This window comes from Stigmatopora argus, chromosome 19 (assembly GCF_051989625.1).
Source record: "Stigmatopora argus isolate UIUO_Sarg chromosome 19, RoL_Sarg_1.0, whole genome shotgun sequence".
NCBI classification, from domain to species: Eukaryota; Metazoa; Chordata; class Actinopteri; order Syngnathiformes; family Syngnathidae; genus Stigmatopora; species Stigmatopora argus.
This window is the reverse complement of record NC_135405.1, coordinates 7,859,912-7,878,198: the sequence shown is the minus strand read 5'-3', so window position 1 is coordinate 7,878,198 and position 18,287 is coordinate 7,859,912. Positions and strand designations below refer to the sequence as shown.

Here is an 18,287-nt window from a genome sequence, read left to right as displayed (position 1 = left end):
TTTTTTCCCCCATTTATTGACACTTTCAGAACAATAAATAACCCGTATGAACCTCTGACTCAAAGAGGAATCTTATCTGCAAAATAGATAGCAAAGCCCTCCAACTTTGCTAAATGCACCTTTTTCAAAAGATGGAGCACATTTATTTGCAGTGCTCGAACTGGAAACAATGTTGTTATTGTCCAGTTATGTACAGTGCGATTCATTCAAACTGTGACATATGTCCTTTGACCTACTGTTACAGTGGCACAGTCATTTCCTCTACATTTGAACTAGCATTGACCTGTGCTCAAAGGGGATATAAGATGCTGCGGTTGTGTTGGAAACCGCATGACCAAAATCTTAAGTAAACTTCAAGTAACATTTCAGTTACTAAATGTATTTGGTGCTCGGTAATCGATGTGAAAGCCTAAAATAGTCAAAGTTATGGTTCAGAGATGCATTCGAAAAGTGATTATCCAACTGTCTGCTTCTATCACTGTGATTTCAACGAGGGAGCCCTCAGCAGTCTGTTTTAAAAAAAAAGCCACTGTGCCAAATGATTATTTGCTTTCATGCTCCCTGTTGTTTTCAAACAAGTCACATGACTCATTCTTATTCAATAGAAGTAGCAAATGCTTTTTCCCTCCAAACGTCAGTTCCAAAACACTTTTATGCACACAAGGACATTCAAGTTTTACATGTTGAACATGAGTTGTTTGTTGCCAATTCAATTTCTAGCAAAAACAGCACATGTGATACAAGAAAAGTCTAAGTTTCCATTTTAGGTCACAGCACACTATTAAAGAGGATCTTATGCTACATAGACAGTGTTAGTTATTTGCATCCATAATTATCACTTTTCCAACCCCACAGACTGTTGCTGAAAGCATTTTAGTGTATTGTTTTCTTTTTAACTTGATTATAATTCATTTAGGGAAAATTTCATTTTAAACAGACACTCTGGAAAGTATACTTCATATATAGAGACATCTTTAAGATTGTGAGATGTATAAGTGCATAAAATATTGCAACAAATGCCTTATCTCTCAAGGACAGCTGGACTTTTCTATATTTAGTAAATGCTCCCAGCAAAGACAGGAGAAAATACAGTTTATGATTAACTGTTTGGAGCTGACTTACTGTCACCTCGGTTGTCTTTTTGATATATGTTGCCTCGAACATGCTAATGAAACTCTAGAAAGGGGGGTGAATTAGTCTTGCTAATTATTCGTACTCATTTTCCTACTTCAGATCTGCTCCATTTCCTGATACACAGCCTATAAAAATCTTGGCATGAAATGGAAATGTGAAGCTCATAATTTGAAAGTTGGCAGACCGATTTAAACACTGGAAATTAGGATAAAAGCATCTCATCATTGTCCTGGTTCCTTTTGATGGTGCTCCGAAACTCTGAGAGTTTGAACTTGCTCAGCAAGATTCACTTGTAAACTACCAAAAAAATGCCAATCATGTATTTTTTTTTAATTGGGTAATTCCTCACTGGCTGGGTCATTCATTTTTAGGTGCATGAGCAAATTAGTAATGAGGATTTTGATCAACAGGCTGACTTAAATTAATGCTGTTGCAGTCAGGTGTGTTTACGTGCATTGTAAGTAGGGCAATACGTCACATGAGGTGACCCAGTTTGAAATCGAGTTGGAGACAACTGTAGGGGCTAAACCATTTTGTGTCATTTAAAATTGAAGATTGCGGATATCTAAGTGCATTGTTTTCACATTGTATTTTATTATTTTCGAGAGTATGATAATATTTATCGGACTGAGATGTTGTTTGCCTGACTTTGTTGTTCAGTTTTTATCCTTAATACTAATATTTTTATGTCGTATTTTGACTGAAACACTTCAAATCGCCTTGCATCCATCTAACCTTGAATTGTATATAGAGTCGTCCAATTTCTACTGTTTAGGTTTGTTGCAACCCAAGGTTAAAGTGAGGTTGCTGTGTACAGCAGTTGTCATACTGAATGTAAGTCCACAAGAAAATGATTGAGTACACCATTTGCGACCTCTGTGCGGAATAGTCCTCACTTGGAAGTGTTCACTGCACTAGGTAGAGATTGCACATTTGAAACGTTAAAATCCAAAATCACTAATGTAACAGTCCCCTGGATATCTGTATCTATCGATTCAGATGAAGCCATTGGCAAGATCATTTAAGAGGGCTTAATCTATCCAAATCCATCTAAACTTGATGAAGCGCAAGTAATATAGCATTGAGCTTCTTGCCTTGGCTGGAGTTAACTGGAATGGAATCTTTGAATGTAGAGTGCAAAGATGAAGCTAAAATATAATTACACTATAATACAGCTTGGCATCTGGAAACTGACCTCGGTTAAGGTTGAATAGGCCACAAAATGAAAATAATAAGATGTAAGCACGCTTTTGGTAAATTATATTTAGCACATGAGAACCAATATGCAAAACTCACCTTTGCGATTTAGATAATTAGGATTTTTCTAATAGCAATTAGAGTAATGTTACATCTTTTGTTCATGGTAGAAGAAAAAATAAATAAATTATACTTTCCAGTACACTTTTGTACTTAACATTGCCCTGTCGACAGAAACTACTCAATTCAGGGGGCCAAAGAAGCGCAGGAAATTGTTATTATGAGTCTTATGCCCCAAAAGTATTATAAATCTAGCCCGTCTCAAGCACACTAGGGATATTTACTGAATAAAGCAATGATCCATATTTGGTGTCTCAAGCCAATGTTCTAAATGAACTATGTATGCCTCATTTTGAAGTAGTATCACCAATCAATAATTTTTCTGTCATTTTCACAAACATACATTAGAATTTAATGGAACATTAACATGTTAAACGAGTAAAAAGCAATCTCCAATTAATGTCAATAACCCTTACTCTGAACTGTGATAATTCTATAAATAGTAAACCCTAGTGCTGAACGCCCCTCTGAAATATGTTGTCTCTTTTGATTCTGCAGTAGCGCAACATTACGCTACCCCAACATCATCAATTAGATCTTGTTAATGTGTTTGTTGTAGTACCATTTTTGCAATTAAGATCATGAACAGAAAGGCGTGACTTTCAATGGAGCGTGAACTCAATTCAACAACTTAATTCCATTTCTCCCATTTAGGATAATTGTTATATTCATTTTAGAGCTATTTTCCTGATGACAACATTCCTGACAGGATATGCGTCTGATAGTTTTGTGGCGTATAGGTCGGTGAAGTATTCAGGGGGACTGTGCTCCTTTCACACTGCGAGCGAGTGACATGCCAATGAGTTCATCCACATTGAGAGGCAGACAGATAGAGACAAGGTTGCAATGTGACAGGCAGTTGTTATCCTATGAAGCTGTCAGGGTCTTGCTCAAAGGTGAATGAACCTTTTTTTAAGGATGCAGAATTTAGACCCTTCATTCTTAAGAATTTCAGCAAAAAAAAATGACAGACAGATACGGACATGGACATTAGCAGGTATTAAGGAAGCTTTTTGTGCAGGAAAATTTCCAGATGAAGGCAAATTTTACCCGCTTTTTTTCCCTCCCTTTTTGGAAAGGCACAAGGCATTAACGCAGTGATGTGATTAGACTCGAATGCAAGTCAAAATAACTCTAGGTCTCATCTATCTTGAATATAAACCGTGTAAAGTATAGTGTTTTTGATCAGCAGTAGTGCGGCAGTAGATCCAAAATTATTCGCCTGCCAATCCATCCAAATTCTAGTAGCACACACCATAATGAGACAGATTTGGACAGATTAAGCACCAGTTGTCGGGAAAAAAGTGGCAGCCAACAAGTCGACCTACACCAGCAGGAAGAAACTCAGCCTGTAGCCTGACTGTACTGCCCTTCACTTGTCTGCCATCATGCTGGGCAGAGCTCTCAGAAAGTCTCGTCCCCCTCTCTGCCCTGTATTTTGTTCGAATTTTCTTTCTTAGAGGGTGTTTTTGTCCTTGCTGCTGTTGCAAAGTGTTCATTTATATGGCCTTTTTAGATACAGTGCCTGTACATGTAAAAATGTATTGGCATTTTTTCTCATATGGCATTAGTTTTTATGGATAATGTATCAACTTTATTTATTAAGATAATCCAACAAATGAATATAAACCCAGAGTAAATGAAAAATCATTTTAAAATGGTAGGTTTTGCAGAAGGGTGAAATATATATGATAAATAAATACAGTATATACATATAGTATGGGAGTTTGGTTATTTACCTGCTCAATGTGTAATTGATATGACTGCTGTTAGGAATTAGCATTTTCTAAATAAATTTGATTTATTTATTCTGTTGCAAAAAAATGAGAACTTCATGAATTTTAGGGAAAAAAATCATTAAATTGGTGTGATGAATTCTGGATTATAAAACGTATGTTTCCTCCAATGGCAAAATTTAATTTGGTTTGGATTTCCCTGAGTAAAAGTGGAGCTAAACACCATGTTAAGTGATTAAAACCAAATACATAAATGAAAAATGACAGAAATGTACACTGCATTTACAAATGCATTTGTTGGTATACACGCGCTACAGTACAGTACAATACTATGTTGCACTTATTATGGTGTGATAATATCACACCAATTCTCCAGTTTAGCACATATAGTATTGCTGGGGGTTTTAACTGCACAAGTCTGAATCACATTATCAAAGAAACTTAATTAAACCGCCTGAGCTAAAAGTCACTCATTCCTAGATCTAAATTTCTGAACAGCAAGCTGAATTTCGACCGACCTAATAAGGTAAAAGACCCACTAATGAAGTTGATCCTTAATGTAAAATAAATTAACTTTAAAGAGGGCGACCAACAAAATATAAAATATACATGTAAAAAAGGCAGAGATGTAAAGCTGCCATGTTTGTTGCCAATGTTCAGAGTTTATTGTATTGTAATATAGTACTCTAAGACTAATAAATCTCAGACAACACATCACTAGCAATTGCTTTAGCTCCTTAGTTGTGCATGTAAATGTACTTGCCAATATGTCCTTCACCCACTATTAAGGCTTGTTAATTTGCATGTCTCAACTGCACATGATAGAACTTGGCACTGCGGCTTGTGTTCTCCATCAATCTCCCTCACACTCTTTCTAGCTTCCTGTGTGATATTTGTGGCGCCCCCGCTGTCAGCCCAGATGCCCCACACACACCAGGAACGATCAGGTCCTTGTGTAGGATTCTACAATCCTGCCAAACTCTATATCGTTCTTGGCAGTTTTTCCTTGCCTGACCTTTGTTGAATGTCACTGTGAACTTGGACATCATGCCGTTCAGCTGTCTTTGCTGTTGAGTTAAGGAATTACACCAGTGCCGTTCCCTTGGTCTACGATGGTGATCCTAAGTTATCATGACAAAGCCTAAGTTGCTGCTGTAGAAATGTGCCATGAAAATATTTTCACACTGCAATTTTAAAGCCTGAATAGCTACGCCTTGCACGGATTTCAAACTGATTGTTTTCAGATAAAACATGCGGACACAATTCAGTGAGGGATATATCAACTCTAAGCGCCACATCCTGGAGAACTCATCTGTTGTTTGTTATATCATCCCACTGCATTAAGTTGGAGCGCAACTGATAAGTCTGTTTCGCTTCATTAAGCCATAAAGATTGTCTTGTAAAAACTAAACTAAATCCCAGAATGGAAGACACTGCCCACATTACAATAGCTTCAATTTTGCTGGGATTTTTTAAGATGATTTGATCAAGGAAACCCGATAGATGTATCATAAACTAAAATGTTGAAGCTCCTTAACTTGAGCAATGAAAATGATCATTGTATAAATGAATGATGGAATATTTTTTGTTAGTCTAAGGTTTTGCTAAAGTAGCATTTTGTCTCATAAATTCAGTAGTAGGTGTCCCTGGCATCGTTTTAGTGTTGAGTTCTGCTTAACTGGTCGGGCAGAATCAGTTCGCCTTCACACAAATGCATCGTGTAGCCAGGCAACTGACTGGATGTTGTTTTATGCGTCGGAGTTTTTGAACTTCGTGAAGGTGGCCTACTCCATCATCACAGTTGGGTTTGTGACAATGTTATTTCCTTTTGCAACCTCGAAGATTGCAAACCAAAGTGATTCAGTTGGGATATTCGAAAGTGTGGTCGATGATAGTAATTTGAGGTCCACAAAATGTAGTTTCCTGACAGGAATTCTTGTTATCGTTCAGCCTTTTCATTCTATTCTATTTGTATTCTGTTATTAGTCAGTAATTTCTCATATACTGAAATGGTCTCCCCTCCAATTGAGGTCATTTGCTTAACAAATAACCCAGCTTGTGAAAAAATAAGCTAAAATATCCACATTTTGATATAGAATTTCAAGAAAAAAAACCAAAAACCAGCGGTTCCACTCTGAAAACTAATTCAAAATCACTAAACTAGAGAGGGTATAATTCTGAATAAAACAAAATTATAGTAGGAAATAAATTTATACCTCGGTGCATCGCACTTTTGAAGAAATAAAGGGTACTACTCACTGTTTCTGTTTAGAATAGTGATAACCCATATGTGCACTCTGTTTTTCCAAAGTTGAATAGCGGCCGCCTGTGCCAATATAATCTATAATGGTAATGGATATTTAATGTCTTTTTAACACCATTGTCATTGCAGTTAGTGAATTACATTTATTACATTCAAATGATGCCTTGTGCTCAAAGCCAGATGGAACTCACTCTCTTGCAGAAGGCAATAATTGGCTAATAAGAGTAATGGGCAATCATAGGAACCGTATTCTGAAATGGTCTGCCCTGCCCCGTGGAAATGAAAAGCTGTGGTGTGTTGTGTCATATGTGCAGGCCACGAAAGAGCTCAAAATGTATGACAACAAGATCATCGAGTGCACCTTCGCCAACAACACCTGGGTGTTCATGAGGCAGAGGATAGACAAGAGCTTCCCAAACTCCTATGACACTGCCATGGGTGAGTACCAGTTCAATGCTTATTGAGCAAGCAGCTCTTTAAAAAATATAGATTAAAAAAATAAAATAAAAACTAAGTGGGCATTCCTAAAAGTAAAGCACAAAAAAACCCTTTCATTAAGTTTGGGCTATTCATTCTAGCATTGAGACTTTCATATTGGACAAATGTTTGCATGATACAATGCTTAGTATCTATTGACAGCTGAATTGAACTGTTTTGATTTTTATTTGAATGTTTTTCAAAGGCGTCCAGCATTGAAAATATATGAAAAGATTTTGGTTGAATGCAGAAACATTGCTTTTTCTCACCAGACTCAAATTATTAACCTTTGTAATTTACGTACACCAGCGTCTACTGACACAGTAAGTCTAAACTATTGAGCTTTATGTCTTCATGATGTACTCATGTGGCTCTGCAGGCAGAAGCAACGTTTATCTGAAGACTAAACTGATATGACTGCAGTTATGCCCACATCATGTTATCACGGGCAGGCCAATAGAGTAGCTACTTATATCTATGGCTACATTTGCTATCGTTATCTGGATTTTGGCAGATTTTTTTCCCCATGCACAATGCTAGATTCTTTAAAAAAATCATTTTAACTCTAAATCCATTTTTTTTCTTTATTGAGATTATATAAAGTTTGTGTATTGGATTTGTAGAAATAATGTGCTTAAGTGGTATACTCGATCTAACAATCATCTTTCTGACACATGCCTTACTTTCAAACCTGTTTGCATTTCTTCCTTCCTTAACAAACAAAGATTCATCCCCCAATTTTCTACTGTTCTGATCGCAAAGTGATACAACACCTGAACTAATAAGGAAGCCATTGTTTCCATTCCATTGATACCAACCCAAATTATACAGACAAGCTGGCTGAGAACATCCGTGAAAGTGAATGTGTTATTAATAGCGCCAAGAGAGCTTCAGCAAGTATATCCTGCATCCTTTTCTTGACAGTTGTGCCTCCCATTCTTGTCTTTACCCAGCGGTATGTAAAAGCATCCAGGAACCAGTCACCAAGAAAATCTTGTTGGAGTATGTGGACCGTTGTCCTCAAGCAGTCCAAGCCCGCAAACATCACACGGACTCTGAGCTAATGCCCCCTCCCCCTCCGAAGAGACCTAACCGGTCAATCCAATAGATTCAAGCGAACTCAGCTGGACCATTTTGGAATTTTCTACAGACATTCATATTTGAAGGCTTTCATATCCACTTACCCACCTGTCCACATCATTAGGTTTGATTTTCTTTGTTATTTTCTTGCTAGTTTTAATTGCATGTGTTCTTAAGACAGAAAAAACAACAACTACATTACCCTGATTTTGACCCTGGGCCATTAGAGTCGGTCAGTTGGCTTTTTGTATTGGGGGAGAAAACGCCACCATTTTCAGGAAAGCTTCATTTTCGTTTAATTGGTTTTTAATTTACCCGCCATTAAAAAAAACAGTGTCTTGATGCCACTTTGCTTTTGAAACTTGCAGGGTTTTGATTTTTAGGATGAAAAGGAAAGAACATAAAACAGATCTGGCTTGGATGTGAGCACTCCAAGTTGTCCAAATGATGCCCATCTGTAGCTTTAAAGGCGGCACAGATGGGCGGGGATGTAACACTGATGACACGCTCCACAAACCGAAAGGAAAAGTTTAAAAAATCAAGCTGTTGTAAAGTCCTACTTTGAGTTGGGTTATACATTTGGCCACTGTTGACTTCTGTATTACACATTCTAGCAGTTTTTTTAAACATTTTTATTTCCTAAATTTTGTCTTTGCAATGCTTCATCAATTGGACGAGTGTAATTACATTTTCTTCATTACAAGGTTATTTTTTTGCCCATTTTATTTTTCTCTGTCTTTGTAGATTTTTTTTAAGTTTTATTCTAGACATAGTCGTAGCACAAGACTTCGGAATGATGTATATAGTGTATCTTTTGTGAGTGTGGTTGGTCTTGACGGATTTGAATGAAAATACTTGAACGTTGCTCAACTGTTTCAAAATTGTTATTCTTTTCTTTGACTTAGGTGAAGGAGAGTTTTGTACGACATTTTCCATAATGCTTTGTGAGCAGAGAGTAAATTGCTGCTGTTGCACCACAAAGGACTTTTCTCTCATTGACTTTTGTCAACATTTGAAAGGTACATAATGCATATTTTGTTATGTGATTTGGAGAAACACACAAATGCTTTAAAATGTCATTATTACTGGGGGAGATGAAGAATTTTGGACAATCTGATGCAGTAATTAAGGTTTGTATTTTGAATTTCTATAATTGATAATGTGGAATGAAGAACTTGTTGACAATTCCTTATTCCTTCTTCCCTTCCTCATTCAAATCCTCAAAGCGGCGACTGTTCTGCTAGGAAGAGATTTGTCCCTGTTGATTGTTGGAGTGTGTCCAGTGAGCTGATTTACTTGTCAGCTCTCATGATGTATTTCAGCTCCGTTTGAACAAGAAATGTGGTAGGAGCTACCGGATGAATCCATATTCCAAAAATAATGTATAGTTCAGAGTGAAGAAAATGGTTTAACTCGGAACAATAGAATTGCAAAAAAAATAGGTCTGAAATCTGTTATTTTGTAGGAGGCAGAATGTGAGTTTATTTTGAGACAAAGGTGACACTGCTAGCTTAGTCACGCACTATGGAGGATTGAGTGAATTTAAGTCAGTGGAGTGCAGCATATAGGAGGCTGAAACAAATCAAGTGTGTTTTAAGGTCCTGCCTTGGAGTGCCAGAGGCGACTTCTCGTAATAGCAGAGATGGATGACGTGCACTTCCGAGGTGCTCCGGCTGCATTCAGAAACCTTTTTGCCGTCGTGATGCATCACTGCGCTCTTGCATTTTTTTTCTGACACAATATGTGCTGCACTTAACCATTCAACACCCAACATCAATGTGAAAAAGGAAATATGCCTCAACCATCAAGGATGACTTCCTTTCAAATTCATTTACAACAAATCTAATTGGTTTGACTTAAATATCTCTTTCTGCTTAATTCACCCTCAATGCAAGAAACGCATTGGATTTTGGACCCCACTTGGTCTAACAAACACCACCCTTTTTTGCCTTTCAAACCTAATGTGTACACAGTTGCAGTCCCTCACACAGCCAAGATTATAAAATTGGATTCACAGGTTATTTTTCTCGTGTGGAAATACAGTATTACTATGTTTGTCTATGTTTTATCTAACCTGCCGTGGCAAGTTAATTTCCCCCATTGGGGATGAGTAAAGTGCGATTCTATTTTATTTACAGTACATTGTTGTATGTTTTTGTACAGTAATTAATAATTAAAAACTAAAAACAGATCATTAATTTAAAAAAAGAATCAAAAAATTGTTCTTTTGGACTTAGTGGATAATTTCAAGGTGGGGACAGTGTGTGTGTTTATTGGTATGTATCTCATGGTAAAGAACACTGCTTGCGCGCAGGTGGTGCCGTCGACATTATGAGTCTCGGAAACTCATATTAAATCATCACAGGTCTTTCTTGCTTTCATTTTATATGCATGGGAAATGAGGTATTCATGTGCTGTTGGTCAGGGGCTGAGGTGGCCAAGCAAGTCATTTGCAATCATCTCTCACTTTTAAAAAAGGCGCTTGATGCCCTTTATCGTGTAGCTTGTAATAACACGTTTCCGAGATAAGATGTTAGGCACGTGTGAACCGATTAATAATCTCAAATTGGAAATTTAATTGCGCACATTTTTTCATGCATTAGTCAAGGAACCATGGTGCCACTAATCTATTATCACATATCGCTCCTCACAGTTCCATTTGAGGGCAGCTCTGATAATGCCACTGTTGTTTCCAGTGTAAGGAGGGCAGTTGTTTGCTGCTTGTCGATATCATTTGCAGCGTTGTTTCCGTGGTTAGGTTAATGTTCTGTTTGCTCTCGCAGATTGAAAGTGCTTTTTCCAGATAAAGCAATTGAATGGTTTGGTGTTAGACCAGTGAGTCCAAAAATGAATGTCGCAGTACGTTAATGTGCTGTGAGAGGCTCATGGTTGTGAATGGAAATGATCCAGTCACTTAATTTGTCGGAACATCATTGTTTATTCAATTTCATTTCAAATACACTTTTTGTCATCTGTCAGCCCTAGCTGGTACACGTGTAACTAAATGTACTGAATTGTACTGTAATTGATGTGAAATTGAATCAGAATGGCATTGTTCTGAAAAATTCAGACACTAATATTAATGCTAACATGTTTGTGCTGAAAAGCATAACTTGTCATTCTGAATTTGTCACAACATTCTCCTCTGGAAATGTTGACAACAGTGTTGCATTGTCCAATTGTCACAACAGATTGAATCTTTTTTAGTTTTGATAAAAGTGGACACTTTTGCAAAGTCTTTATTTACTCAACCGTGAGAATGTAAGATTTGCAGCCATTTTTCAGAATCAAGGCAGCACAAGCACTCTAAGAAAATGGATCAATTTATTCTGAAGGAAGGGAGTGGAAAATTCTACCGTGTTCATAGCAAGCAAATCAAGTTCAATTGCTTTCATTTGAAGAAAACTTGGTTAACCTGTTTTATGAGACATTGAGCTACCTAATTGATGAAGAATTTAATACCCTTCTATTGGACAGCATAAGGTATAGTAAACCTATTTATACACAGTGGCATTCATATCACATGTGCTTGTGTGTTTACTGACTGTCTCTATTAAACAGGCCCATATTTCACATTCAGTACAACCATTTGTGAATACATTAAGATGAGATCATCATTATTTAAATTTTCGTACACACTGAATGAATATGTGTAATGGATTTTAATGAAAGGAAAATGATTGCCTTGTCTCATTTGCAAACGCTAATTTAGACAGTTCTAAAAAAATGATAAGAATTTAGAATCTATCAATTTTTTGTGGTCGTTGTACTTTTTTTTTTACATAATGCCAAAATATTGAACATTATTTTTTATAGCTGTAGATGACTGTTTAAAGCTTTCTTATTGATTAAGATATTCTTTTACAGCATTACTGCCAAGTGTCTTCTAAAGGGTGAGTCGTTTTACTTGTTTCAGTTTGACTATACCTTAGTAATGTTTTTAAAACTTATATGATGAATAATATATAAAATATATTTAATTTAATGCTAAATCTGAACTTTGGAGGAACCCGTTAATGAAAAACATGAACTTTTAACCTATTGTCCAATGAGGAGATCCTATTTTTTTTCAACAGAATGAAAAATCTCCAGTTAGATGGGCATTAAATTGTTATAAGCTGACTTTTTTTTATTCATGAGAAGACACCACTGTTCAAACTAGGATGACATCTTCAAATATTTTAATTTCACTGGCGGTAAAAAACACATCTTTCAATTTCCTCGTCGTCATAGCGATAGGCTTTTGCTTTTATCAATTATGAACGGATGCTGTCAAAATAATTGAAAAACTTCTAAATGTTTTTAGCTGTCCAGGTATGGCACGAATGCAAGCTGCCACGGGAATAAATTGATTGTAAACATTTCACAAGATAAATGCCATTTTTCTATTTAAAGAACGGAAAATAATGAACCCTACACGTTTTTTCCAAGATGTTTGTAATGCAAAGCACTCATTCTGATGCACAGGCAAGTTAATGGAGCAAAGCCATAGAATTTTCTTTTCATGGTTTTTACTCTCCGCTTGCCTGCAGGGTATGAACAAATTGCCTCTCAACACTCTTTAAGGTAAAGGTGCAGCAAAGTTATCTTAACCAGGATTTAAAGTTGATTATGTAAGGCAAGAAGTTGGTCGCCCTTGACAATAAAGTAAAACACTGAAAAGATTGAAGATATTAAACAACAAATGTGACCTTTTCCATACAAATGCAGCAATTTACTTTTTTTTTCAAACACCCATTTCATAAACTGAAAAGCTGCATTTTACCCCAAAAAACGCACTAGTTACTGACATCTCTCATTTTGTGTTAGCATCTGTGCTATATTTACTCAGATATTTATTTCACGACAAAATAACACTTCAAAATTGCTACTGTTTGTGTATGTTATGCATGTTTGCAGCTGTTGATTCATATTTACTGCCGCATCTTAAAAGTACCGTAAATTAAATGACAAAAGTAGAGAGAACATTCAAGGCCAACCAAAACATAATGATTCCTTCCTGCTTTTTAAGAAGGAGATCTGCAGCCACTCAAGTTAATAGGCTGCTGATTGCACTTTATTGAGTTGTGGTGGCACTGACAAAAGGGGGTGCAGGCTTTTGTTTTTTATGTAGTAGACCTCTGGGAAAATGAATTGGAACTTTCTTGGAGAACTTTATCACAACTAGTACGCTTAAAATGCCAGAAAATAAGGGTGTCATCTGGCCACATCTTTCTTATAATGTGTCATTGAGTGAATTATTATGTGTAAATGAAGAAATCAATGGTCAGGAGAAAAGTTTTTAGATGACATATGTACATTTTTAGAAACCATAAAGCTATTCTAGATGGCAATGTTTGATACACGTGGCAATTTTTTAACCAACATTGTAAATTTTGGAATACTAATAATGGTATATGGTCAACCCACTAGCTTTAATGGACAATGAGACCGAGTCATTGTGCTGAAAATTTAAATTATGAAAGAAAAACATTATTATGGAAAAGGTCAAGATGGAATAAATGGTGACTTAATAGTTTTTTGTAAGCGTTTGGAATTTTTTTTTAAAAAAGTCTATTTTTAAAAAAGATAACATTTTTAAAAAAGTGCCTTACAAAATATTCCATTATAGGGGCTGAGGGAGCCTATCCCAGCCAACAACCAATCCTATAGCACATGTAGACAAACCACGTTTTGCACGCATACATACTTATGGGCTATTTAAGACTCTTTCTGCTATTTGTTAAAATTGTATTCATGTCAAAATGTTTTTTTAAATGATTTAATTATGACTCTTTTGGGCTTCCCTAAATGTCAGACTTGTGGCTTGCAATAAAAACAAATTTAACGCCCCCGGTGTACAAGATCAAACTGAAATACAGAGAAACCTTTTAGGTAAGAACAATCCACTGCACAATCTTGCTCTGCTTCTCATTTTCACATATATTTCCCCCCTGGGCATTAACAACAATAGTCAGCATCACAGTGTAACCTTTTTAATAGCTGTACAGGAAATGTTTTAATGGAGACTATTTGTTTTATCCTCAATTTATGAATTACTCAATCATAGGACTTATAATAATATACTGTTTTATTTATTTATTTATTTATTTTGTCTCTATTGCCTTTTGGAGTTAATAACGAACCAATGCTCCCCTAAAACTCTCTTTTGTGGTCAGGTTTTCTGGAATTTGTATTCAAACCTAACACAGCTCGTCAAAATAATTGAGCTACCGCCACTTGTAATTATGTCATTTGCATTCAGGCAAAGGCTAGAGGTGAACTTGCAAAAGAGGAAACTTTTGTATTTGCATTCGGAAAACCTTGATTGTATGGGGACCGAAAAGAAAATAAGTACACCTTTGAGAGTTGTAGTGATAAAATAAATGCACTCAAGCATGCAGGTCAAGCCATTGACAAGATAACATGAAAATTACATTTTATCCATCCTCTCTTCAATATTCGTTAGTGGTAAAAGAGCTCCAGGTGCCAGTAATTTTCGGCTTCTTTAAAGTTAACTTTGCGCACAGAATCAGGAAATCTGAATATAGAGTTTTTCTAAATGTAAAAAACTTTAACATCCCTTTTTTATCATAAATGGGGAGCGGCATAAGTTTTTTTTTTTTACTTCTGAAGAGCAAGTCTCTCAATTTTTTTTGTTTGTGTTAAAGGCAATTAATTATTCTTTTCCATCGTTTCAATTATAACCACCCAAATCTATTTGATACCTGTCAAATGGATATAAAATATGGCAATTCTTAGTTGCTATAATGATGCACTTATAGAAATTGCAATCTTCTTTCCACAAACTACTTAAATGTTTTATCTTAATGATTTGAAAGACAAGTCATAACCTATTTAATTTGATGAGAGATAGAAATGCCGCTAGTTGAACAAAACTATAACCAAAATATGTTTTCACTTTGGCTTTTTAAGGCTACTCTTTTGACGAGTATTCCTAAAGAATATAAAAAGGAAACCGTACAGAAATGGTCTTTTATTTGTATAAAGCACCACTGTCAACATATATTTTATAGGGTAGGGATAAAGTTTTATGAGCCCACTAGCACAAAAATTGCGCTTGAGGAGAAAAGACAAAACAAGTCCAAACCAGAATACAGATCAGTTTTCTTCAGCAATCAATAACAAAGACATAAAAAAATAAGTCATATCTGTTTTATGGTGTATTTTCTTTTTGTGCTGCAAAAACACAATGTGCTTTAGTGTTGTCATTTTTACACATTGAAAACTTAAGATAAAGTACGACTTTACATTACAACTTCATTTTGACAATCAGAAATAACATGAATGGTGTTTTGTTATTGCAACCAACAATGAACAATAGTTTTGATCCTTACTTGCATTTTCATTATTCCATTGTGTTCAACCTCAAATGCACCACTTATATGACAAATGCTTTTAAATTGTGCATAAAATTGGCCATGGTTGTGTTTCTCTATTCATAAAAGCTCTCCTCTTGACAATTTAGTTTTGTTTTAATCTCAGTTAATTCCAGGATAAAACTTGTAATTTTCAACTTGTAACATTTCTGAAATTTAATTTCTGTTGAAAACAATTATTTTGTTGTCATTATGTCATTGCTGTCAGGAAAGTGTGATGAAAAAAACCCAAACACTTTCTGCTATTTTCTATTGTTATCCGTTATCAGTGATTGATTGCAAACAGGCACCTTTTCATAAAGAGTGGTTTAAATCATCAGACATGCCCGCAGCGAGAACAAATGGCATTGCAATGAAAAACATAGTGAAATTGCAAAACTAATCATAAATGGGGACATAAACATTATAGTTTGCAATGGGGGTTCAATTAAGATTTGCATGGTGGGGGGCTTCAAGAAAAAATAAGTAGGTTTTCCCCTTTTTTTCCTCTCTCTCAACCTATGTGCGGGTAGGGTTTATGTTGTTCATCAAATTGAGAGCTTCTCTAGTTGTCTGCCTCTTATGGTATATAAGAGATGTAGCATCCGCACTCAAGGTCATGTTATACAGCTCGGTTCGAATATTAAAAGATACCCTCCCCCCTGGAAGAAAGTGCTTTTCATTCACTGCAGCATTTTGCCTTGTTTGTCATTTGAGCCATTAGTGATAATAGAATGGCTAAAATGTGCACTAAACAATAGTGCCAACATCCTGTTTACTATCAAATGATGCCTCACCTGCATTTTTATTTTTTTCAGACACATATACCTTCTTTAAACCCTGAAATTGTCCTAAAAAAACCTTTCGCATGATACTAAGGTTCAGACATGTTATTTCTTGAGAGTGAATATTGAATATGTGACAAATGTACTCATTTGAAATCCATGCTATAATAATGTGAGCTCCCTACTGTCATGCTGATTCTAACCTCAATATTCTCAGCTCAATATTTGGCCAGAGGAAGACAGTTGTTTTCTTTATTGAACTGAAATTTCCAATGGAATTGCTACGGTTCCACACAAGACTTTGAATCTTTTCCTCATAGGAAATGATAGCAATTGAAGAGATTGATTTGAGAGTCAAACTGTTGTAATAAAAGCCCTAAGTGAGCTGGTAATGTTTTAACCATTTTATGTGTAGTAGCTAAAAAAAATTCTAATGAAATTCATGCTTCACACTGATTCAGTTATTGACAGATATAAAAGGCAAATATCCATGTATGTAATATGTAGAGGATGTAAAAAAAAAAAAAATCACTTCCTACAGTTTATTTCAAAATTGCAAATGGTACAGTTCAAATAAATGTTACTTACTAATTTTAATAGTACTTTTTGCCTTGACTAAGAGGATTATTGATCGTGTAATGCTTGAATGTGCGAATATGTTCCAACAGTGCATTAAAACCAGGCCTTTCAAGTCAAGCTGTGATTAGTAGTGGTCAAGGGTCAGCGTCACAATGTGAGAAATGGCTCTACTATTATTTCTCCTCTGTTCTAATGTATTATGATTTGTTTGATGTTATTTGATTTTTTATGGTCCACCCCAAAAATATTGATTTGAAATTTCAAATCTGTATTTCCGTTGGTTGGAGTGTGACCTTGTAGGTGTTGTTGTTTATTCTGTTGAATGTAACCACTACTACTACTAGTGTTAGGTTAGATAACATTTGACAAATTTTGGGTTTGTGGGAGTAGCCAAAGAGGAATAATTCGGTTAAAAATGACCTTGCATTAACTTTTTATATTGTTTGTTTTATATAACATTTAATGTCCTCTATTAAGGTTTGAAAGAGAATTTGCATTTTTTTTTTAAACGGTATACCGTTTCTTTTTCAAGCTATTTTGTTAGTCATTTTTGCTTTTGCCTTTGAATACCTCATGAGAAATGAATGGGTCTTTTGCTGAGTGCATATATTTATGTCTGGGTGTGTATATGTGTGTATATATACATACCCTGTATGGTACTCAAGAAATCACATTTTAAAATAGTTTTTTTTTTTGCTTTCTCAGTCAAAAAGCTGACCACTGGCAAGTGATGGTGCAGGAAGTACAAATAAGGTAGGTATTTTCATAATACGGTGCAGTGTTTTTAACAATATTACAATTTTAAATCGGCAAAATCATTTGCAATCAAATTAGAAACTGTTGAGGAAACCTGTCAAACAGGTGACACACTCATTTGGATGTCTTTCATGCATGAATCATTGGAGAATTTGGAATTCCATGCAAGGCCGGCATTAATAAAAAGGTAGTGTGTATCAAGTTTGAATAACAACAACATACTCGTTTAAAAAATTTAAAAAACTCTCACCCCGAACTGCTTAGTCGTGACATTGGACTTTGGTGGTTCTAAGGTTACCCTGCCCTTTCATATTGTTATTGAACCATAGTCATATTTAAACCATTTATTTCACATTTGAGCCTGTAAAAGTGGATGCTGAATTTCAAGTAGGCAAAATAGCAAATGGAGTGCGCGTTTGTTCTTGTGTGACTTCTCTTCTAATGTCACTTGCCGGTCCACTTGGCTCAAAGCTTCTCTAATGTCACAGCTGAATTTTTTTTTTTTTTACAGGTTCACACTGTTCTTCTCCACAGGGACGCGTTTGATTTCTTTCAGTCCAGCTTCGCCGCAGCTTCCAGACACACTAATGACACGGCCCGCAGATATCGGCAGGCTCTTTCATACACGACGGTGAGCTGGGAAATGCTGGGCTTCATTTAGCCGTTGGCATTTTGCCTCTCCAATGCTACTGTGTGTCTGTGTGTTTTTTTTTCAGGGATTTGTTTGTATTGATTGCAGCAGTCTGAAAAAAAGACAAAAACAGACAACCAAGGATCATTGAGTTTATTTATCATACAGATA

At 35.8% G+C, this 18,287-nt stretch overlaps 1 protein-coding gene across 3 annotated transcripts in view; it reads left to right on the top strand.

Annotated features, from left to right (window-relative positions):
* rngtt (RNA guanylyltransferase and 5'-phosphatase) overlaps window positions 1–8,988 on the top strand; it is a 51,777-nt gene extending 42,789 nt beyond the window's left edge. For 2 of the 3 annotated variants that reach the window (XM_077586706.1, XM_077586705.1), the window contains 2 exons: window positions 6,765–6,888; window positions 7,881–8,988. In XM_077586706.1, the coding sequence (XP_077442832.1) occupies window positions 6,765–6,888; window positions 7,881–8,035 (279 nt within the window). In that variant the 3' untranslated portion in view covers window positions 8,036–8,988. The remainder of the gene's footprint in view (window positions 1–6,764; window positions 6,889–7,880) is intronic. The other variant, XR_013296762.1, reaches the window with a different exon arrangement.
* The last annotated feature ends 9,299 nt before the right edge of the window (window positions 8,989–18,287 follow it).